Source organism: Dermochelys coriacea, chromosome 6 (assembly GCF_009764565.3).
Source record: "Dermochelys coriacea isolate rDerCor1 chromosome 6, rDerCor1.pri.v4, whole genome shotgun sequence".
NCBI lineage: Eukaryota > Metazoa > Chordata > Testudines > Dermochelyidae > Dermochelys > Dermochelys coriacea.
In genome coordinates this window covers 53,346,143-53,367,811 of record NC_050073.1, presented here as the reverse complement: position 1 = coordinate 53,367,811, position 21,669 = coordinate 53,346,143, and the positions used below count along the sequence as shown (strand labels likewise).

General features: G+C 43.7%; 1 protein-coding gene across 3 annotated transcripts in view; it reads right to left on the bottom strand.

Annotated features, from left to right (window-relative positions):
- Positions 1-20,234, bottom strand: part of PRDM11 (PR/SET domain 11) — a 59,519-nt gene extending 39,285 nt beyond the window's left edge. The window contains exon 1 of one of the 3 annotated variants that reach the window (XM_038404521.2): positions 20,152-20,234. Coding sequence is in view for 1 of the 3 variants with exons in the window: in XM_043515806.1 (XP_043371741.1) it covers positions 10,235-10,249 (15 nt within the window). In the remaining 2 variants the exon portion in view is untranslated. Of the gene's footprint in view, positions 1-10,234; positions 11,199-19,817; positions 19,847-20,151 lie in introns of those variants that run through there. The other 2 variants (XM_043515808.1, XM_043515806.1) reach the window with 2 other exon arrangements.
- Positions 20,235-21,669: the final 1,435 nt, after the last annotated feature.

Genomic DNA, 21,669 nt, shown 5'->3' with positions numbered 1-21,669 from the left:
ACAAGGCTGTAGTGTGTATATTGGTGTAGTTAGGTCAACGTAAGCTGCCTTATGTCAACCTAACTGTGTAACATAAACCAGGGCTCAGTACACCTGGTATCTGCACAAACAACATTCAATAGTCAATCAGAACCCTTCTTTCCGAAGTACCCACCTAGGAACAGTGGTTTGAGCACAGAACAGAAACAATACTCCTAGGTCCTATTCAAGATTAGGTTCTGGATTCTTAGATTGTAAACTCTTGTCCATAACACGGCACAATGGGATTCCGGTCTAAGACTGGGGTGTATGTGTGGTACTGCAATACAAATAAATAATAGTATTCCTAGCTTTAACAGATATTCTTTGTAATTTTGAGGAAGTCACAATTTTTCAGCTTCAATTACCCACCTGTCAATCTAAACTGGAGGAATGATTGATTCATATTGAGAATTCACCAGTTAATACTCCGTGGATTTTGGAGGTGAAGTCACAATGTAAGTGCAATAATGCACACATGCATCTTTAGGCACAGACACTTTTGTTTCTTTATAAAACATTGCCAATCCCAAATCAACAAAACAGAGAACTTCCTTCAAGACCTCTGAGCTAATTTCAGGGAAAGACATTGCAAGTCACTGCCCTCAATGGGATTGGGTATTTCTTTGGCTTCAGAGCTCTGTCTGCACATCCACACACAGAGAAGGGAAAGAATTCTAATAACCAGCCTTCCAGCCTTCTCCAGAGAAAAAGAAAATATTTTGCCTGAAGAGAGTGCTTTAAAAACGCATCAGAGCAAAAAGAAAAAGCAGAACTAATGGGGAGGAAGCAGAGGGCGGTGAGGAGCTCTTTCCCACAAAGCCTCCCAGAGGGGAGGCATGTGCTGTTGTTGGCACTGGGGCAGATATTCAACTTAACTTTCCAGCGACGGCATGCAAGAGGAAGCCCTGAGGACAGGTCAACACCCGCAACTCCAAAGCCCCTCAGCAGGAACAACTTCAGACTGCCTGCTCTCATGTACGGAGCAGACATGTGGCTGCATGAACAGACATTGTCTTGTCTCTTTTTCCCCTTCAAGAAGGGATTTAAAGTTCCTTCTCAGATCTAGTATAACAATATGAAGACTGAGGAAGCCAGCTTTCAATTAACTGCTGTATACTAGCCCTCAGCACCGTGCTGCAGTCACTTGGGTGCACTTAGCAGCACCTTCTTTGTGCTGCTTTCCAATGGCTTTTGATCAGACTGCACAGCTGCAGTGTGCCCAATGGTGAAACTGTTCAGTTCCAAAGAGCACTGCCAGTAGCTCCTTTTCTATCTGAGCATATTCCCTTTCTGTGTCTGGCAGGGCTCTTCTAGCAAATGTTGGGGGCTGCTGGCTTTGCATCCACGCTGCTCCTAGGCCTCCTTTGGAGGCATCTCTCTCTAGCTCTTGCTGCTCTGCAGGGTTGTGGTATGTTAGAACTAGTGCTTTGCTCAGGATTTTCTTTGCCCTTTCAAACGCCAGTTCTTGGGTCTCTGACCATTCCCATGCCACATCATTGTGTGTTAGCTGTCTCAAGGGTTCACAGGCTTCCAATGGGTGTGCATAGACTTGGAAAGATAAGTGGCTATTCATATAAGCCACTGGACTCCTTTCATATCCTTTAGTTTAGGCATTTCCTTAGTGGCTCTCAGTTTTTCAGGGGCTGGCTGGAGACAGTTGAGAAGACTAGGAGAGGTTTAAATGATTTGTTCAAAATCATAGTGATTTAAGTGGGGAAGGCAGGAACAGAACTCAGGAGTCCTGACCCTTTCTCCATCCACTGCACCAACACTCCAGCTCCTTGGTGTTAGTCCTGGCATCACAGTAAATCACATTCTGCAAACTTTAGATTCCTCTTGTAGTTAAAACTGGATACAAGTTCATCTTCACTGTCAGTCCTAAACTGTTATATATTGTGCACCTGCCACATCTACCACAGGGTTAGCCTTTTATTTCAGTGGGGGATGAAATAATTCCTGAACGAATTTTTAAGCATCTTTCTCATTACACTCAGGATGGTTCTACGTAGAGTTGCGTGTGCTGTTGACTTTACGGGATTTGGTACAAAATCCTACAACCTGGTTGACCCATAGCATTTGCCTCCCATTCCTGGCTGAGCATAGGCTCCTGAAAGCAGAATTTTTTTATGCATCTCACTTTTAGTGCATTATAGTGCAACTTTTCTATAGTAAGAGTTGACTCAGAGCATGACTGCACTGCTGTTTTCATTTAGATGGACTATATAGGCACAGAGAGTCAAAGGTGTTAACATGACCCAGAAAATGCCCAACATTAAACAGTTTTAAGCAAGGTTTGGTGTACAGAGTCCTCAGATTATTTCGTAGCACGGTGGCAAACACATTAGGAAATTCATGCCAAAGGGTAGAAATGTATTAACTGAAACATACAAAAGGAAAAGAATTAAAATAAGGCAAAAAGCGCTGCAACTGAAATTCAATGATTAAGCAAAACAAACAATTAAAACCTATTAAAAATCGGGGTTTGGAGGGTTTCTTTGAGAGAATGAATATCATTATCTCTTTTTCTGTCAAACAGTCCTTTTTAGGCTCTGCACCCTAATGATGCTAATGAGACTAATGAGATGCTAAAAAGCCCTTTTTAGGCTCTGCACTGTCAAACAGTCCTTTTTAGGCTAAGTAGAGTTGGATGAGCTGTCTTATTTCACTATACTGGTGTTATGTAGTGCAGTTGAAAAGCCAAGAGAGAAAGAAAAGAGGAAGATAGTGGAGGATGGAAAGGGACACATGAGGGAGGGGAAGACAGAGTAGGATTGTACAAAGTGCAAGCTGGTCTCCATACTGGAAGAGAAGGTTCAAGGTCTGGAGAAACAAGTATCAACCCTGCGTTGCTTAAGAGAAAATGAAGATTTTCTGAACAAACATCAGGATATGCTTCTATGGGCACAATGTTCTGAAGATTCAGAGCATGCTGCACAGAGGAGACATAAGGACGGTGAAGAAAATTGGCAGCATGTGACCTCCAGAAGAAGAAAGAGGAGCATCCATGTACCAGCAATGCAGATACAGGTGAGCAATGGTTTTACGTTCTCTCCACAGGTACTAATGTGGAGAGTGGATTAGATGATACATCTGAGGGAAGGGAGCTGAAGGAGACTCCACTGATTGGAAGGCATGAGATGCACTGTCCTAGGGATGGGGTTACATGACTGCTGCTCTCCAGAGAAGGAGGTGGGTGGTGGTGGGACTCCCTCCTAAAGGGGACTGAGTAATCTGCCTGCCATCCTGACTGGGAAAGCTGAGAAATGTGCTGCTTGCCAGAAGCTAGGATTCACGAGGAGATGGAGAGACTGCCGAGACTCATCAAGCCCTCGGATCACTACCACTTCCTGCTTCTCCCTGTGGGCACTAATGATACTGCCAAGAATGACCTTGAGCGGATCACTGCAGACTACGTGGCTCTGGGAAGAAGGATAAAGGATTTTGAGGTGCAAGTGGTGTTCTCATCCATCCTCCCCATGGAAGGAAAAGGCCTGGGTAGAGACGGTTGAATTATGGAAGTGAATGAATGGTACACAGGTGGTGTCAGAGAGAAGGCTTTGGATTCTTTGACCATGGGATGGTGTTCCAAGAAGAGGATTGCTAGACATAGACGGGCTCCACCTAACGAAGAGAGGGAAGAGCATCTTTGCAAGCAGGCTGGCTAACCTAGTGAGGAGGGCTTTAAACTAGATTCAGCGGGGGAAGGAGACCAAAGCCCTGAGGTAAGTTGGGAAGTGGAATACCAGGAGGAAGCACGTGCAGAACAGTGCAAGAGGGGAGGGCTCCTGCCTCATACTGAGAAAGCAGGATGATCAGCGAGTTATCTTAAGTGCCCATACACAAATGCAAGAAGCCTGGGAAACAAGCAGGGAGAACTGGAAATCCTGGCACAGTCAAATAATTATGCTGTGATTGGAACAACAGAGACTTGGTGGGATAACTCACATGACTGGAGTACTGCCATGGATGGATATAAACTGTTCGGGAAGGACAGGCAGGGCAGAAAAGGTTGGGGAGTTGCATTGTATGTAAGAGAGCAGTATAACTGCTCAGAGCTCCAGTATGAAACCGAAGAGAAACCTGAGAGTCTCTGGATTAAGTTTAGAAGTGTGAGCAACAAGGGTGATGTCGTGGTGGGAGTCTGCTATAGACCACCAGACCAGGGGGATGAGGTGGACAAGGCTTTCTTCTGGCAACTAACAGAAGTTACTAGATTGCAGGCCCTGGTTCTCATGGGGAACTTCAATCACCCCGTTATCTCCTGGGAGAGCAATACAGCGGTGCACAGAAATCCAGGAAGTTTTTTGAAAGTGTAGGGGACAATTTCCTAGTGCAAGTGCTGGAGGAACCAACTAGGGGCAGAGCTCTTCTTGACCTGCTGCTCACAAACCGGGAAGAATTAGTAGGGGAAGCAAAAGTGGATGGGAACCTGGGAGGCAGTGATCATGAGATGGTCGAGTTCAGGATCCTGACACAAGGAAGAAAGGAGAGCAGCAGAATATGGACCCTGGACTTCAGAAAAGCAGACTTTGACTCCCTCAGGGAACTGATGGGCAGGATCCCCTGGGAGAATAACATGAGGGAGTCCAGGAGAGCTGGCTGTATTTTAAAGAATCCTTATTGAGGTTGCAGGAACAAACCATCCCAATGTGTAGAAAGAAGAGTAAATACGGCAGGCGACCAGCTTGGCTTAACAGTGAAATCCTTGCACAAAAAAGAAGCTTACAAGAAGTAGAAGACTGGACAAATGACCAGGGAAGAGTGTAAAAATACTGCTCAGGCATGCAGGAGCGAAATCAGGAAGGCTAAATCACACTTGGGAGTTGCAGCTAGCAAGGGAAGTTAAGAGTAACAAGAAGGGTTTCTTCAGGTATGTTAGCAACAAGAAGGTGGCCAAGCAAAGCGTGGGCCCCTTACTGAATGAGAGAGGCAACCTAGTGACAGAGGATATGGAAAAAGCTAATGTACTTAATACTTTTTTTGCCTCTGTCTTCACAAACAAGGTCAGTTCCCAGACTACTGCACTGGGCAGCACAGTATGGGGAGGAGGTGACCAACCCTCTGTAGAGAAAGAAGTGGTTCAGGATATTTAGAAAAGCTGGACGAGCATAAGTCCATGGGGCCGGATGCACTGCATCTGAGGGTGCTAAAAGAGTTGGCTGATGTGATTGCAGAGCCATTGGCCATTATCTTTGAAAACTCATGGTGATCGGGGAGGTCCCGGATGACTGGAAAAAGACTAATGTAGTGCCCATCTTTAAAAAAAGGGAAGGAGGAGGATCCGGGGAACTACAGACCAGTCAGCCTCACTTCAGTCCCTGGAAAAATCATGGAGCAGGTCCTCAAGGAATCAATTCTGAAGCACTTAGAGGAGAGGAAAGTGATCAGGAACAGTCAGCATGGATTCACCAAGGCCAAGTCATGCCTGACTAACTTAATTGCCTTCCATGACAAGATAAGTGGCTCTGTGGATGAGGGGAAAGCAGTGGATGTGTTATTCCTTAACTTTAGCAAAGCTTTTGATACGGTCTCCCACAGTATTCTTGCCAGCAAGTTAAAGTAGTATGGCTGGATGAACGGACTATAAGGTGGACAGAAAGCTGGCTAGATTGTTGGGCTCAACGGGTAATGATCAATGGCTCCATGTCTAGTTGGCAGCTGGTATCAAGGGGAGTGCCCCAAGGGTCAGTCCGGGGGCTGGTTTTGTTCAATATCTTCATTAACGATCTGGAGGATGGTGTGGATTGCACCCTCAGCAAGTTTGCAGATGACATTAAGCTGGGAGGAGTGGTAGATACGCTGGAGGGTAGGGAGAGGATACAGAGGGCCCTAGACAAATTAGAGGATTGGGCCAAAAGAAATCTGATGAGGTTCAACAAGGACAAGTGCAGAGTCCTGCACTTAGGATGGAAGAATCCCATGCACCGCTACAGACTAGGAAATGAGCAGCTAGGCAGCCGTTCTGCAGAAAAGGACCTAGGGGTTATGGTGGACAAGAAGCTGGATATGAGTCAACAGTGTGCCCTTGTTGCCAAGAAGGCTAATGGCATTTTGGGCTGTATAAGTAGGAGCATTGCCAGCAGATTGAGGGACATGATCATTTCTCTGTATTTGGCATTGGTGAGGCCTCATCTGGAGTACTGTATCCAGTTTTGGGCTCCACACTACAAGAAGGATGTGGAAAAATTGGAAAGAGTCCAGTGGAGGGCAACAAAAATGATTAGGGGGCTGGAGCACACGACTTATGAGGAGAGGCTGAGGGATTATTTAGTCTGCAGAAGAGAAGAATGAGGGGGGATTTGATAGCTGCTTTCAATTACCTGAAAGGGGGTTCCAAAGAGGATGGATCTAGACTGTTCTCAGTGGTACCAGACGACAGAACAAGGAGTAATGGTCTCAAATTGCAGTGGGGGAGGTTTAGGTTGGATATTAGGAAAAAGGTTTTCACTAGAAAGGTGGTGAAACACTGGAATGTGTTACCTAAGGAGGTGGTGGAATCTCCTTCCTGAGAAGTTTTTAAGGTCAGGCTTGACAAAGCCCTGGCTGGGATGATTTAGTTGGGGATTGGTCCTGCTTTGAGCAGGGGGTTGGACTAGATGACCTCCTGAGGTCCCTTCCAACCCTGATATTCTATGATCTCATGTGAATTAGGCTGGGGTCATCGCTGGTGCAACAATGATTGTCAAGCATTCCTACATGTGAATTGATGTTTGAGGTCACAGCAAAAATCCTTCCTCCACAGCTGTAGTGATGGTAAAAGTTTCTTCCTTCCCCCAAACCATATTTTTTTTTAAAACAGAACCCTGAAAAGGGATAAGGGGTGGAATGGTCCATCCTCTTATTATGCTATCTACCACTTAGGCCTAGTTTTCGAAGCACCAATTTTGGTTTATTAATTTTCAATCCTTTACTTCTTATGTTTACCAGTCATAATTTTAATACAGTCCTAGCTGGATAATATTAGAAAATCCTCTTTGTTTAAATTAGTTTAGTTTTTTGTTTCCTCTTTGGATTTATTTTTTTAAAACAACTTTATATAACAGGTTATTGTGACAGTTCATGGACCTTTACCTATTTTCTACTGGTTAGGCTCATGGTTACGATAGGTCTTCAATAGACCTGAGCTATTGAAACAGAACACAGGGATGCTGACAAGATAGAGCTCCAGCCGAACAGCCCTTTAAGGTGGTACCATATTCTCTAGATGGAAAAGAGCTGCTCATTGCAGGTGATAGGACTGAGATTTAAAATGTTTTGCCCTTCCAGTATTAAATTTAAACCCCAAACACACAAATTGAAAACCTTAGCACTTTGTGTATTCCATCCTGCCCCATACACACTGATCTCATCTCATTACTTTATTAAGCTATGAGTCACCTATCTCAAAGGAGCCCTCCCCACTTTTTACCTGCCTCAAGGGCAAGCAAGAGGTGGAGAGAAGCGAGCAGGGGCAGGACTCAGGGGAAGAGGCAAAGAGGCAGAGCGAGGGTGGAACCTTAGGAGGAAGAGGCAGGGCGGGGCCATAGTTCGGGTACCAATGACCCCCCCCCAAATTCTAGGGAGCTTCTGATGCTCCTGCGGATGAGCATGCCCTGTCCTGAGCACAGCTGCACACAGCTTTGTTTATCTGTAGGACCCATACTACTACAGTGTCACTTTTAGTTTTACAAATTCCTGAAAATCAATACATGCCCCCCCTTGCTCTTGCTACCACACACATTATAGCCTCTGTAGATGGCAATATACACACAATTAGTCAAAGGGAAGTTATGTTTGGGGTCTGTAAGGGCCAGATTTTCAAAAGAGCTGGCATCCAATAGGCTCAGCTTGTTTGAAAATCTGGTTTTACTACTCTTTATACTGCTCCACATACCTCCTGCAACACTTGCCAATTTTAATCTTGGTGAGTCCAGGCAGTTCTCACTCAAAATTTAATGTCATCAATATGGGGTTTAGATTTTGGTCCTAGGCTAAAAGTTTTCTCCTGACCACCTCCCCCATGAACCATTGTCAAAGCTCAAAGTTCCTTAACATCAACAGCATTCTCACCTGTGGGGTTTGCGTTTGTTTGCTTTGGGAAGGCAGGGCAGGGGAGATTGAGGCCAGAATCAGGGAATGACTGGTACACATACCCTGGGCTAGAGTAATGGATTTCTTTTGTCTAGATTCTTACACTAGTTGTTGGGGGTGAAAGGGAGGGCACCCAAGTGCCTTTAGCATTTTATAACACACACATCAAGTCCAAGAGGCTCCATCAACCAACCTAGCTGTGAACCTGAGACCCTGCCACATAACACCCAACATGTTACAGACAAGGATTAAAGTGCTTCTTGCCTCTCAAATGAAATCTCCAATGCATTTCAAAGGTATTTTCATGCAGGTTCTAATCACTCACTCAGTGTACACTTTTTCTGGCTAGCCCGTGAAATGACCTAGGTAAGTGACACCAGTTCTTGATGTATTTCAATATCTACCCCAAAAGAAAGAGTGTGGGCAGGAAGCAGACCCCAGAGATAGCATTTTAAATAGCAGATGTGGCTATCCCAGCTGGTAAGCTGCCATTTTAATATCCTACCCACAGATATGGGAAGTGATTCATGAAAATCAACAGGAAAGAATTAGCTAGAAGGCACAGAGATAATTCATGTGGCCCAACTGTCATAGGCAGAACTGCCCGCAGTACCAGCACTGTCTGGCATCTCACCCTCCAGTGCCCATCAGGACACCCAGGCAATGATCAAGGTTTCATATGTATTAGTCCCTCTGAAGAGCATATCAGTATTACAAAAAGAGTTAGCCTTTCACTCTTTCTGTTTCTAGAAGTTCAAGCCATTCATTACTTTATCAATAATATTTTCTTTTCCCTTATTCAGGTGAATGTTGAGTGCTGATGAAAGGGATGGACAGAGCACAGCTGAAAGACAGGTGAAGCATTGGCAGATTCTGTGAAAACTTCCCATATGGAGCTTGATCAATTCATCTCTATCCATCTTGCTGCTCTGACAACGTACTTCAATGCAGCCTCCACAGATGTACCACTGCTGGGATCCCACACAATTGTGACAATGCACATAGCCCTGAGTGTGCCCTATTTTTTCAGTCTTTGGCTTCTCCTAAGTAGATTGATGATCTTGTCATACTGTCTAGTGGTTTGCCACTTAGACAAATGCCCATTAGGGACTAAGTAGAGACTAAGTACAAAACTAACTTCCATTCATAATCATGTGAAATGAGGTCTCTAAAGGTAGACTATATTATTTACCTATTGCAACCTCAAGCCCTTCATCTTAAAAAGGTGGAGGAGTAGGAAGGGATCTCAGGTCAATTGCACAACCATCTACAGTTGTAGAGTTAGTCATAACAATAGACACACAGATATAGAGAAGGGCAGTTATCAAACACCCAAATCAAAAGTTTACTGTAGGAAAAACTTATCAGATTTAAAATTTTTTGCAGCAGGGACCATTTCTACTTCTGTTCATACAGCACCTCATGTAGCAGGCTCCCAATTTAAGTCAGGCTTCTGGGCACTACTGTTATATAAATATTGAATAACACTCCTGGTTCCAGAGAGATTGACTGGGTAGGACCCAACAGAGATTTTTCATCTATGACTTCTTGGATGATGATACTTGATGGGCTCTTTACAGTTATTATAAAGAAAAACCACTATCAATATTACAGGATGTTACAGATCATGCAGCTGCCTCCTTTCCAGAGATTTAAGGCTTGTCTACACTTAAAATGCTACAGCACCACAGCTGTGTAGCTTCAGTATAGACACTACCTATGTTGATGGGAGGGATTCTCCTGTCAGAGTAGGTAATCCATCTCCCAGAAGTAGCTAGATTGACAGAAGAATTCTTTTGTCAAACAGTGCCTTCTACAAGGGGACTTTGGTCAGTTTAACTATGCTGCTCAGAGGGTGTGGATTGTTCACATCCCGACCTACATAGTTAAACCGACCTAATTTTCTAGTGTTGACCAGGTCCTAGCTTCATTCTCCAAATGAATGGGGGAGGTGTAGCTTTAGAAAGGAAGAGGGCAAAAGTAACCAAAACTCCTGACATAATTTACATGAATTTCTAAAATTCTAACAAACTCATTCAGCTCTTTAAAAGCATAACAATAGCACCAGTTATAACAAGAACAAATAAACTTCTATAAAATGGAAGCCAAAGCAAGAGTCATATTTGTTCTTCCTCATTTGTACCTTCTTGCAGGCCATTAGGAAGATAAGATCTCACAGTACAACAGAGATTATTCAGAGCTGGTAAATCTGCCTGTAGGTTAGGGGTTCATGTTACACAGCTAGCATCCATGTTGCCTGAGTGTGGTCATTTTGACCGCCTTTTCCTCAGCGTAGGCTGCAGGCCAGCTATGCCTGGGATCAAATCTGCCAAGAAATCAGATATCCGTGTGCTGAATTCATCAACATTATAATTCTATCTGCACATTCCCTTCTATATAGGGAAGGGGAAGTTTGGGCACTGCATTCCCTAACCCAGAGCCTGTCACAGAGACAGGGCACTTCTGAAGTTATATTCCCTCATACCTCTGTTCTGAGGGTGCATTCTATCCCCAAAGCAAGCAGTTTATGCAAGAATAGCTGCAGCTCCTTTATGACATGGACAAATTTTAAGAACACACACTAGTGTAAACAAACAAACAAAAAAAGACTTGAAGGGCTTAATCCAATTCATAGCAAAGTTAATGAAAAACCTTACAATACTTCAGAAGAACAAACTATCTCATTGACCACAGAAACCCACAAGCTAACCCAGAATATCCAGTAACTCCCAGAAAAGCCTTTCAAACACATAACCACAGAATAATCCTACTCAACAAATACCAGCAAAATCCACAGAATCATGAAGGAAATAGCATTGATTTACTTGGCGCTAATGCCACAAAGAAAGCAATCCAATAAGTAGTTACAACCTCTGGATGCACAAGATAAAGAGAGCACAGCCCCTGTAATTGCTCTGTATTGAGCAGACCCTACAGCACTGGAATCCTATCAGTTTCTCTTCTGATACATTTCCACAGTATACAGAACAGATTTCTCAAGGAACAAAGCAACACCCCATGCAAGTAGGGATTTTTAACCATATGTGAATGATGGTTCTGTGCTAAACAATGCACAAGGCTTGAAGAATTCATAAAGTTCCCAATGGCCCAAGGACTTTGCCTACTAGCCAGGATTATGAAAGCTACTTTTGTATTGCCATATCGCCTTCCTTACAAAACCTATAAGAAGCAGAAGCCTGGGTACCATCAAAATTCAGGCAGATATCAATGCATTTGGTTACATGCTATTCACATTTGGAAATTTTCTTTATAACCATAAGTGATAGAAACTCAGTAGTTAAAAAAGTGAAATCTTAGATTCTGCCAAAGTTGATGGTACCTATTCAGGGACACTTCCTACTTGCCTAGGCAGGTGGATTTTTCAAGCCCTCATGAAACAAGTACATGTGCAGTCTCTAATATATATTTATATAATGAGAATGTATTATGATGAATGAGTAGAAGAAATCACCAGTATTGATTTCTGTTGAGGTCAATATTCCAAGTTTATTGGCAGAGTTCAGTAATTGCTTCTTATGGTGGGTTAAAAGGCCAATCACTAACTGCAGCCATATCGAACATCTGTCCTGGTACCTTCCAAGCAAAATGTCTCCTCTTCCAAAGAAAATGGCAGACTACAATAAGGAGACAGGCTGCACAGACTAGGTGTAAAAGAGAAGCCAGCAATCAAAGGAGCATTTTGGGAACCCAGAGTGAAAGGTACAAATGATTTTAGAATTTTCATCCTTAAAAGAATTGCAACTGAAAACGTATTTTCTCCCTTGCATATTCCTCTCTTACTATTTTTTTCTTATTAGTTATTTATTCCTGTCTTATTAGTTATTATTTGATTCTGCAACTATATTTATTTAACTTAATACAACAGTTTAGGATACAGTTTGTATGAAAGATGATCAAAATAAAGCTTCATTGTACTGAAAGAGAATGTGCTATGCAGCGTTTCAGCTGTTGCCTTTAATTGTCAGCATGGAAACATTTGATGTCCCTTAGCAATAATAGCTCCAATTACTGACCCTCAGTGGGTGAACTTAGAAATAGGACTCATCGGGAACTTGTAAAAGTTTCAGGTCTGTAACACTCCTGTTTATTGTTCACAAGTGTGGGATTCCCAAACATATATCCGTGTCCTGGCTCATGAATTCAGATAGGAGTGAAAACAAATAGGTTCACTTAGCTTTATGCTTTTAATACATACAGAAATGCGTGTGGCTTTCAGTGGAAGGTAAGAAAAAAATGCCTAAATATGAGATAGTGTTTCATACAGTCAACTCATGCATTGTCACCAGATTATACTTATGTATCACCCCAGTTACACACATATGAGCCTTCATTGTCTTTGGCAATTAATTTGAGAGCTAAGCCAACCACAGGGGCTTGCCCAAAATCAGGATCCACAAAACTACAGGCACTCAGCTTTGCCAGTGCAGATTATTTCTGACCCACAGTATCCCCTGCTATACCAGTCTTGGGTTCCCTTCACACATCTCTGATGATGCCCCTAAGTAATGACAGACAGCATGCCTTTCTATTTTAGTTCTGCTCTCCAATCCATTTGGGACATCAGAACTTCATATGTGACATACCTGGCACATTAGTTAGCACCCAAGTGGTCACAATGTTGTGGCTACGAAGGCTAATCCAACTGTCAAGACCACTCTGAAGCTTTAATTAATGCACAATATGGTTCTCCACTTGCTCAGCTGGGCATCTTGCCCAGGGGACTGCCATGTGCTCTATGATCTACACTGACTTTCTGTTAAATGTGAGGTATAATTCAAACTGCTGGTTTAACTGATAAAGCCTGTTATGATTTGGGTTCTGTGTGTCATAGCGTATTCTACACAGCAACTAGACACCTGCGGCTGGCCTGTGCCAGCCAACTCAGGCAAGCAGGGCTTGGGCTGTGGGGCTGTTTCACTGCTGTGTAAACATCTGGGCTTGGGCTGGCGCATGGGCTCTATGACCCTGCGAGGTGGGACGGTCCCAGAACTCATGCTCCAGCCAGAGCCTGGAAGTCTACAGCCCTCAGCCATGAGCTGAAGTCCACTGGCTCAGGCCAGCTGCGGGATTTTCTTTGCTGTATAGACTAGGGATGCAAAATATTAAATGATTATACAGTTAACCAAGAAGTATTAGCTTACTGTTAATATATTGCAGTTAATGTTTAAAGCAGATTGGCACCAGCCTGGACCCTAGACCTCACCATGTGGGAGCAGGCGATGGCCCCTGACCCCGTCATGTTAACAATTAAACGGTTAATTGATATAATTTTAATAGCTTAAATGAGTACTTTTTAAAACCATATTTACATCCCTAGTGTAGACATACCCTAGAAACCTGCCTCTCTCTCCATGTTATACAATGGCATGTTATACCTCCAGCTGAGGTACTGGAGAAGAGAGAGGACGGGGACATGATGTACTTGGTAGAGAACCTTGATTCTGGAATTTGCTTCCCATCTTGGTCCAACACAAATTCAATCCATTGGCCTCCAAGGTAATCTATTGCTAGGCCTCTCTTGCCAGCCTTTTACCAAGGCTTTTAATGAAACAGGGAAGATCTTAGCTCTGTAGGTAAACACTGCGTCAACTTTAATTTCTTTACTGATATGTTTTTATTAAGAGTTCAAAAGCCTACAATATTTTTGTCAGGTGCACTGTATAAGCGGATGTTACAAATAAATACCATCATATGGGGCATGCTGTGGTTTGCCTAATAGCAGCTGTAGAATGGCTGGGCTATGTTGCTGATGCAGGCAGACAATTGAAGTAAAATTGTAATCTAAGAAACAGCAGCATAATGAGAGCGGGTGGAGAAGCTAGTACTTTTGTGTATTCCCACACAACAGCTAAGAAGTACGGTTCCCAGCTCACACAGACCCATACACTTTAGTTTAGCTCAAGCTACTGTGCTAAAAATAGTGGCATGGCCGCACCAGCAAGGGTGGAGGCTCAGGCTAGCTCAAGCAGAGCTGGCATATGTCTACACGAGCTGTGAAGCATACCTCCCAGCTACTGTGTAGGCATGTCTTTTGTGTGAAGTTAGATTAGATGTATGCACCTAGATACCCTGGCAATGGGCACATAATAAAAAGCTATTTGTGACCTATGGATTGCACTGAGATGGTAGCCTGTAGTATATTTCATTGACATTTCTTTGGAAACCATCAGTTTTTAACACAGCTGCTACTCTGAAACCTGAAGATTTTAACTTTCATTTTAATATATATATTATATGTTTTCACTTTCTGAATGCAAAGAAAATGTTTTGAATGTGAATCACTTGGAATGTTGTCTTCTGGAAGCTGAAGACACAAAGCTTTTAAGCAATAGTTCTGAGAAATGTGAAGTGAGACTGGCAGAGACAGAGAGGGTTTTTTGCCTTCCTCTGCAGCATAGGGTACTTGCTGGTTTAAACTAGGGTAAGTGCTGGATTCTCTGTAACTTGACCTCTTTAAATCATGATTTCAGGACTTCAATAACTCAGCCAGAGGTTATGGGCCTATTACAGGAGTGCGTGGGTGAGGTTCTGGGGCTTGCATGTGTAGGAGATCAGACTAGATGATCATGATGGGCCCTTTTGGCCTTAATGTCTATGAATCCCATTCCTCTCAATGAGGTGTTGACTCTGAAACCTAAGGGTAACCGTTTAAGCATCAGCATTCTGAACAGCCTCACTCTTTCAGTCAAAAGAACTTGAGTTTTTGGAAGCTCAAATACCTTCTCTTCCCCCCGCCACATTGCCCCGTGCTGTAGCCTGAATCTCACTTAATGAACAGTCTAAAGTGTGAAAACTGTTCACAGACCAGTTTCCATTAGTCTACGTTATATACAAAGTATTTCCAAATGGTAAATATTTGCACATGCAGCACCTCAGAATTACCACCTTTTCCTTTCCCACTCTCTCATCTACCCAGTCTTTCCTATTATTAATACAGTGCTTGACATGAAATAGGCACTTTGGAGAACAAATAAAACATATGCTCCCTGCCTTGAAGTGCTTTTCTCTTTTTCTCTGTTATTCTTTCACCCACCTCTCTGTTCTCACCCTGTCCCTCGAGAGGCCACATGCAGAGCTTTTCTGTGTTCTCTATTTGGCCTTTTCAGTATGCAGTGTGATTGCTGTCTTGGGGATCCCCTCTATTCTGAAGATTCTCCCAGCATGTTCTCCTCTCCGACTTTTCTTCTAGGCCATGGAATCAGGTGATCAGGTCCCAATCTTCCCTCCATGAGCTCAACCAACAGGGAATCCTTAAAACATAACATTGCACTGGGCAGTTTTAAAAGGGACCATTGGTATAGAAGGAACCTTTCCACTGGGGGGGAGGGGGGAAGCTTTCTGCAGTAGAGAGAAGATGGGGAAAAGAGCCAAAGCCTGTAAAATGAACACCCACTTGCCCCTATACTAGGGAAAAGACCAGTGCTAAGGGAGACACTACAACCTCCTATAATTGTGCAGGAATCCTTGGTCCATGAAGGCTTATGCTTCTCATTCCAAAAACCAGGGCTGCAGAGGTGACCCTCTCATTTTTCAAGCAAAAAACTAGTTAGTGCCCTTTTTGGTGGAATGTGTTGCAAATGTAAATATAATGAGAAGGAGGGTAGACTAGGATTAGGTACAGAAAAGCTAAGCAGCCCAACCAAAGCCAGCACAGTCTAGATAGGGCACTGGACTGGGAGTCAGATAAGCTGGCTTCTATTCCCAGATCTAAACACAGATCCCTGTGTGATCGAGGCAATTTACTTCACCTTTCTATTACTCTGTTTCTCCTCCAAGCCCTTGTCTATTAGGTTGATTTAGCTTGTAAGCACTTTGGGACACACACATTCTCTTATTTTGTGTCTGTACAGACCTTAGCAAAATGAGGGGGCACTAGTCTAATAAATATTACCATGTAACAATGTTTCTGTGGTTTGCCTAATAATGGCAATTGCTGAATACACAGACTACCTTTATAACAGACAAAGTGTCTTTGGGAGGCACATACCTGGAGTCAGAAGAACCTCTACTCAGTGAGCTTGACGTTAACCAAAGGGCAAGTATTTGAGATGAGAGAACTCAAACTTTGCACTGGGAAAGCATGTGAATTACATCTAGACAAATGGCAAACAGAATCTAAGGAACTACCAACTTCTTAAGATTCCAAAGAACTGCACAACATATTCAGCAAAATGTCTTTTTCTTTATTTTGGCTTCTCTTGTGAAAGCAATAGATTTTTCTGAGTGGTAGGTACATGTGGTGCATATGAGGCTATGTTTAGCTTCTCCAGGCAAATCTTCTGGAGAAGATTTTAAGAAGCTCCTTCATTTTATTGCTGGGGATAAAAAACAAATAAAAGTAAAAAATCTCAACAAAAAACCTTGCATTACTACATTAAATGGCAAGCAATAAAATAATTAACTGCAGAAATCAAGTTTTCTTAAAACTAGTTTTCAGTGCAAAAGTCACCGTCACCAAAATCCTTCCCACTAAACTATCCAAAAAGCGAGTGATTGTTGCCAGCCTTAGAGCAGCTAATGTGACTCAGAACCAGAAAGATAAAGAGCAATCCATGAAATGTTAAGACAATATTGTGCTTGATATACGTGTGTGAACTATATTTCAGGGAAATGCTAGACTGTTGTTTGTAGGCCAGTAGAGAAGAGTGTCTTAGATACAAGTGTCCTCTGACTGAAAATAAATATACATCCTAATATTGTGTTTTGTTTCAGATCATAATCTTCAATTTGAAGCAAAAATGCCCTGTCCTAATTTTTATGTCATTTGAGAGCTTAAAAAATAGAGCCACTTCCCTCCCTGCTTTCATTGCCTTGTAACATTTCACCCCATACCAAGATGACATTTAGGGACCAATTCTGTCAGGTGCCAAGTACCTTTAACTTCTACTGAGTCAAGTGGGAGTTGAAGTTCTTCTTTACTTCCCAGGAACTGCTTAGCAGGTTGGATCCTTGGACTGTACGCTTTTTATATTTTTTTTTAAGGACACTGCACCTAATATAAAACACTTTATGCACTCACAATGCTCGAGGAACAATGGTTTGCTGTGATAAGTTTTGGGTTATTTTATTTAAGTCAGTCCTTTTTTCTCTTCAATTTATATAAGATCCTAGTCATTGAAAAGGGAAGGGAACACAGGGCCCAAGAGTTTTGCGCAGAGGCTGAACTACAGCTTTCCTAATTCAACAAGCCAGGGTTCTACCATGGTTTGATGCAGTTATCTCACTTCCCCAACCGGAATGCCTGGAAAATCAAAGGTATTGATTTCCTCCCAACCTGAGAAGCCATAGTCCTCACTTCTTGGGGGGGTTCAGAAGGAAGCCCCAAGGATTTAATAACAATAAAAGGAAATTCACTGCTCCTATCAACAATACGCATTCAGCTCAAACAAACAAGGTGAAAGTTTTCTACATGGTAAATAACTACTTCAGCAAAGCACTGCAACAACTTTTCCATTTCCACTCCGTGGGGGATCTAGGGCAGGGAAAAGAGTATTTCTCAGTTTTAATTTTAAAACCAGACAACGTGAACCTTACTAACATTAATACTGGGTAAATGAATATGCAGAGACCAGCTTTGACTCAAAATGGAAAATGCAGATCTTATTCTTTTACATAAGTAGATCCCTGGATAGTACAAGTTTTAGTTCCTCCCAAGGAAATGTACTCCATATGGACTTAACTTTTAGCAAACATATTACATACCTTGAGGGCTCATCTGTCCAGACAACAGCATAACTTCTAATTCTTGTAGCAAGAGTCAGTTATTTGTTAAATTATTTATGGTGTTTAAATGATTTCAAAATACAACTGATAACATTGTTTTTATATGTTGCACTACATAGCTCTTTGTCTTCTCTCTCCACTCTTACTTTAAATACTACCAAAAACCTTCTTAATCCTAAACAATATTTCACACCTTCCAATTCTGACTTCAAGCCACTCTTCTTTTTCCTGTATGCAACAGAGGATGACCAAGTTCAAAGTTTTTAGCCTTGTATTTTCGCCCACCATCCTTGTTTAAATAACTTCTAATTTTTTTTTGATACATATATGGATCCAGGGTGACTAGATGTCCCGATTTTATAGGGACATTCACAATATTTGGGGCTTTTTTCGTATATAGGCACCTATTGCCCCCAACCCCAACCCTGATTTTTCACATTTGTTATCTGGTCACCCTATATGGATGGATCAGAATCCAATAGACTGAACTTGAAGCCGGGATTTCACAAATTCAAATTCTGGCTGCTCTGGTGCTGACTTGCTGTGAGATCTAGAGTTAGTGACTTCATTTCTGAAACTTGTTTCTCTTAGTAGGGGATAGAGCTTAATTACCTACTGAGGGTATGGGATGGTGAGGCTTACTTTGTAAAATGGTTTGAAAATGTACATTTCTAAATGTTAGTGTGCTGCCTGGATTTACCAAGCACTATAAAAGCATATAGCTAGACCTTCTTGAATTATTCACGGCAACTATTTTATTGTTGAAGATTGCACACTTTTTTTGGCTTCAAATCATTCACAATCAAACTGTGATTTCTGCAAATCTGCTCTTTGGAAGTATCTGACCAGTGACTTATGAGAACAAGTTTCAGCCTCTGGGGTGTTTGTGAGCCTCTAACTTGGGCTATGCATGATGTGTGGTTCATCACACAAACCACATGACATTGTGTCTGTTTCCTGAGTGTCAACAAATGGTTTACGCAGAAGTATAAATGAATAACCAACAGCTAATAGAATAGCCAATTGCTGGAAGAATGATCATTTGTAAAAAGTTTGGGATTTGCAATGGCTGTCTCAATACTCGGGAACACTACATCTAACTCCACAAAAACAAAAAAACCTGAACTTTTTATTTGAGAATTTCTCTGTGTGTTACCTATTTAACTGTGGTTATTCTGGAAACAAAGAAGTGATGGTACACAACTCACACCCTATCTACAATCTCAAACCAGCCTGAAGTTTTTGTTAATACAGTAAGCAATAGAGTAATTACTGCTGACATTTAAACTGACATCCTTAGGCTTCAGAGCCAATGACACCTTTACACAAATGGAGCCATTTCACACCTCTGAGAGTTCGCTATGTCAGTGTAGCTGCACTTACATAAGATAGTATTTGCTCAGGTTCAGAGGTTTGCTTCGCAGTGATAGCTATAATTATTTAATGAAATCTTAAATTCTGCAGTAGCTGAGGAGGCCAGCTGAGAAATGCTGGCAAGGCATGACACTACCCAGTGGTGCATCCCAGAATCTTGGGGATGGGCAGACTCAGTACAAAAAGGTCCTTATCAAGCAAGGAAAATGCAAAGCTAACTCAGCAGTATCATTCTGAGTTACACCGTTAGCTCAAGGGGACTAGGGGAAGGCACCGATGGGCACGGTGTAAGAACCTGAACAGAAATTAACCAGAGCACATGCGGGCTACATACAGTGGGGGAGACTGTAACACACTCCCTCATCCCACACAATAGCCTCACCCCCCTTTCCCCCAACACTTAACTATGTTCAGCACCCCCCCATAACCAATTACCCCCATAACACACAGTTACAACCCCACAGCCTCCCACTCCAGTCCCCACCAAAGCAGCACCTCACCTCCTCTCACCGCCCCCCCCATCTTTTAGCGGACCCGCCCCCGCGTTCCAATCTCGAACGCTCGCTGCCCTCCCCCACCGCCCATAGGCCCGCTGCCGCGTCACTCACCGGATACACTGTAACAACTAGGGGAGGAAGGGGCGGGCAGGAAAAAAGGCAACATCGGGGCGGGCGGGAGAGGAGGGGGCCGAGCCCAGCGCCCGCCCGCCGGGGGGAAGGGAAGGGAAGGGAAGGAAGGGGGAGGCGGAGGCACCTACCTGCCCGCTTGCGGACCCCGGGGCAGGCCGGTGGGTGGGTGGAGGCCCCTTCCCCCAGCGCCCCCTCCGCAGGGAGCCGCGGCCCCCCGCCCAGCGCGGCTCCGTCCCCGCGCTCCGCCCCCCTCCGCCCCCGCGCTCCGCAGCCATTTTCGTGGCCACCTTGGCTACCAAAGGGGCTGACTCACCTCGGCGCCGCGGGCTCGGGGGCCCCGCCTCGGCGCAGGGGGGCCCGCTCCGCCCGGGGGCCCCCGGCTCGCTGCCCCCTCCCTCCCCGCCGGCCCGGCCAGCCCGGCTCGCTAGTCCCAGGCGAGGACGGGTCCCGTGGCCGGGCCGGGCTCGGCGGCGGCGGCGGCTCCCTCCCTCCCGGCCGTGACCACCATCTTATTAGCACAGGAAATGACATGGAGAACGGAAGAGAGGGGCGTTCGGGGGCCGAGCCCGGGGACCCCCCGAACCGGGGGAGGGAGGCGCGGCCGCCCGGGCCCGGGGATCTCCCAATGCCCCTGCGCTCCCCCCTTTCCTCCGAATAGCCCGGAGCCCAGAACCTCATTGCCACCCCCTCCTGATCCGGCACTTGCAGCAGGGATGGGCACGAAAGCTAGAAAAAGGAGGAGGACATGAAAAGGGTTAAAAGCAACTTTGGGGAAAGAAAAAAAAATCGCAAAGCCAAGTTGCTGGGCTTTTTTCTGGCTTCTTTCTGTGCCCCTCGGGCTCCACATTTCATTTACTCCCTGGATCTCTGCTGTCGCCTGCTGCCTTGCAAACTCATCCCACTTTTGACTACTAAAAAATATTCACAATCCCATGTGACTTTTGCGGGGGAGGTCCACTGAATGCATCCGATGAAGTGAGCTGTAGCTCACGAAAGCTTATGCTCACATAAATTTGTTAGTCTCTAAGGTGCCACAAGTCCTCCTTTGGTGGGGCGGGGGGGGAATACAGACTAACACGGCTGCTACTCTGAAATCTTAGATCAATGACTATTTGAAATAATAAAGTTTGCAGAAAAAGATAAACTTTCTCTCCCCCATTCATTACACTTTATTGTTTTACGGGCTGATCCTGCAAAGCCTTACAAGAGATGCCTTTAACTTTCTGCACTGTGAGTGCTTATTGAAGTCATTGGGACTATTTGTGTGCATAAAATTAAGCGTGTGTTCTCAGAGGACTGAGGCCATTGATTTTAAAACTGGAACTGTTTACACTGTAAAGTTATTTACATGCAAAGGCATTTGCATAGTTGGGTCCTATTTAGTGCTATTGAAGGAAAGTTGGTGGGAATTCCATCACTCTGGACATTCTTAAAGAAAACTGGGCAAAATGCTAGGAAATATCCCTTAGGGCAGCATATGCTGACTGGCAGGGGAGCTATCAAACCAGCCATCTGGAAGAAGGTGATTTTAAGTGTCTAATTGAAACATGACAATCCTTTGTCACCCAAAGGAAGTATTTTTTTTTAATGGCCTCCAGGTGAATCCAAAAGTGAGGAATCTTCCTCCAAGTAGCAAAACTCAGCAAGTCGGGGACATGTACGTATATCCCCTCACTAATTCCCATGATTCTTTGGAATCTTCTTCAGCTTGGAAAAATTAACTTTGCAGTGAAATTGCAATGCATAGCTGCTATTCAAAGCTGATAAAAAATAATTGAAGCATATATGGCCAGGAGCTCTGTGTACAAATTAAGGAAAATATGACAAAGGA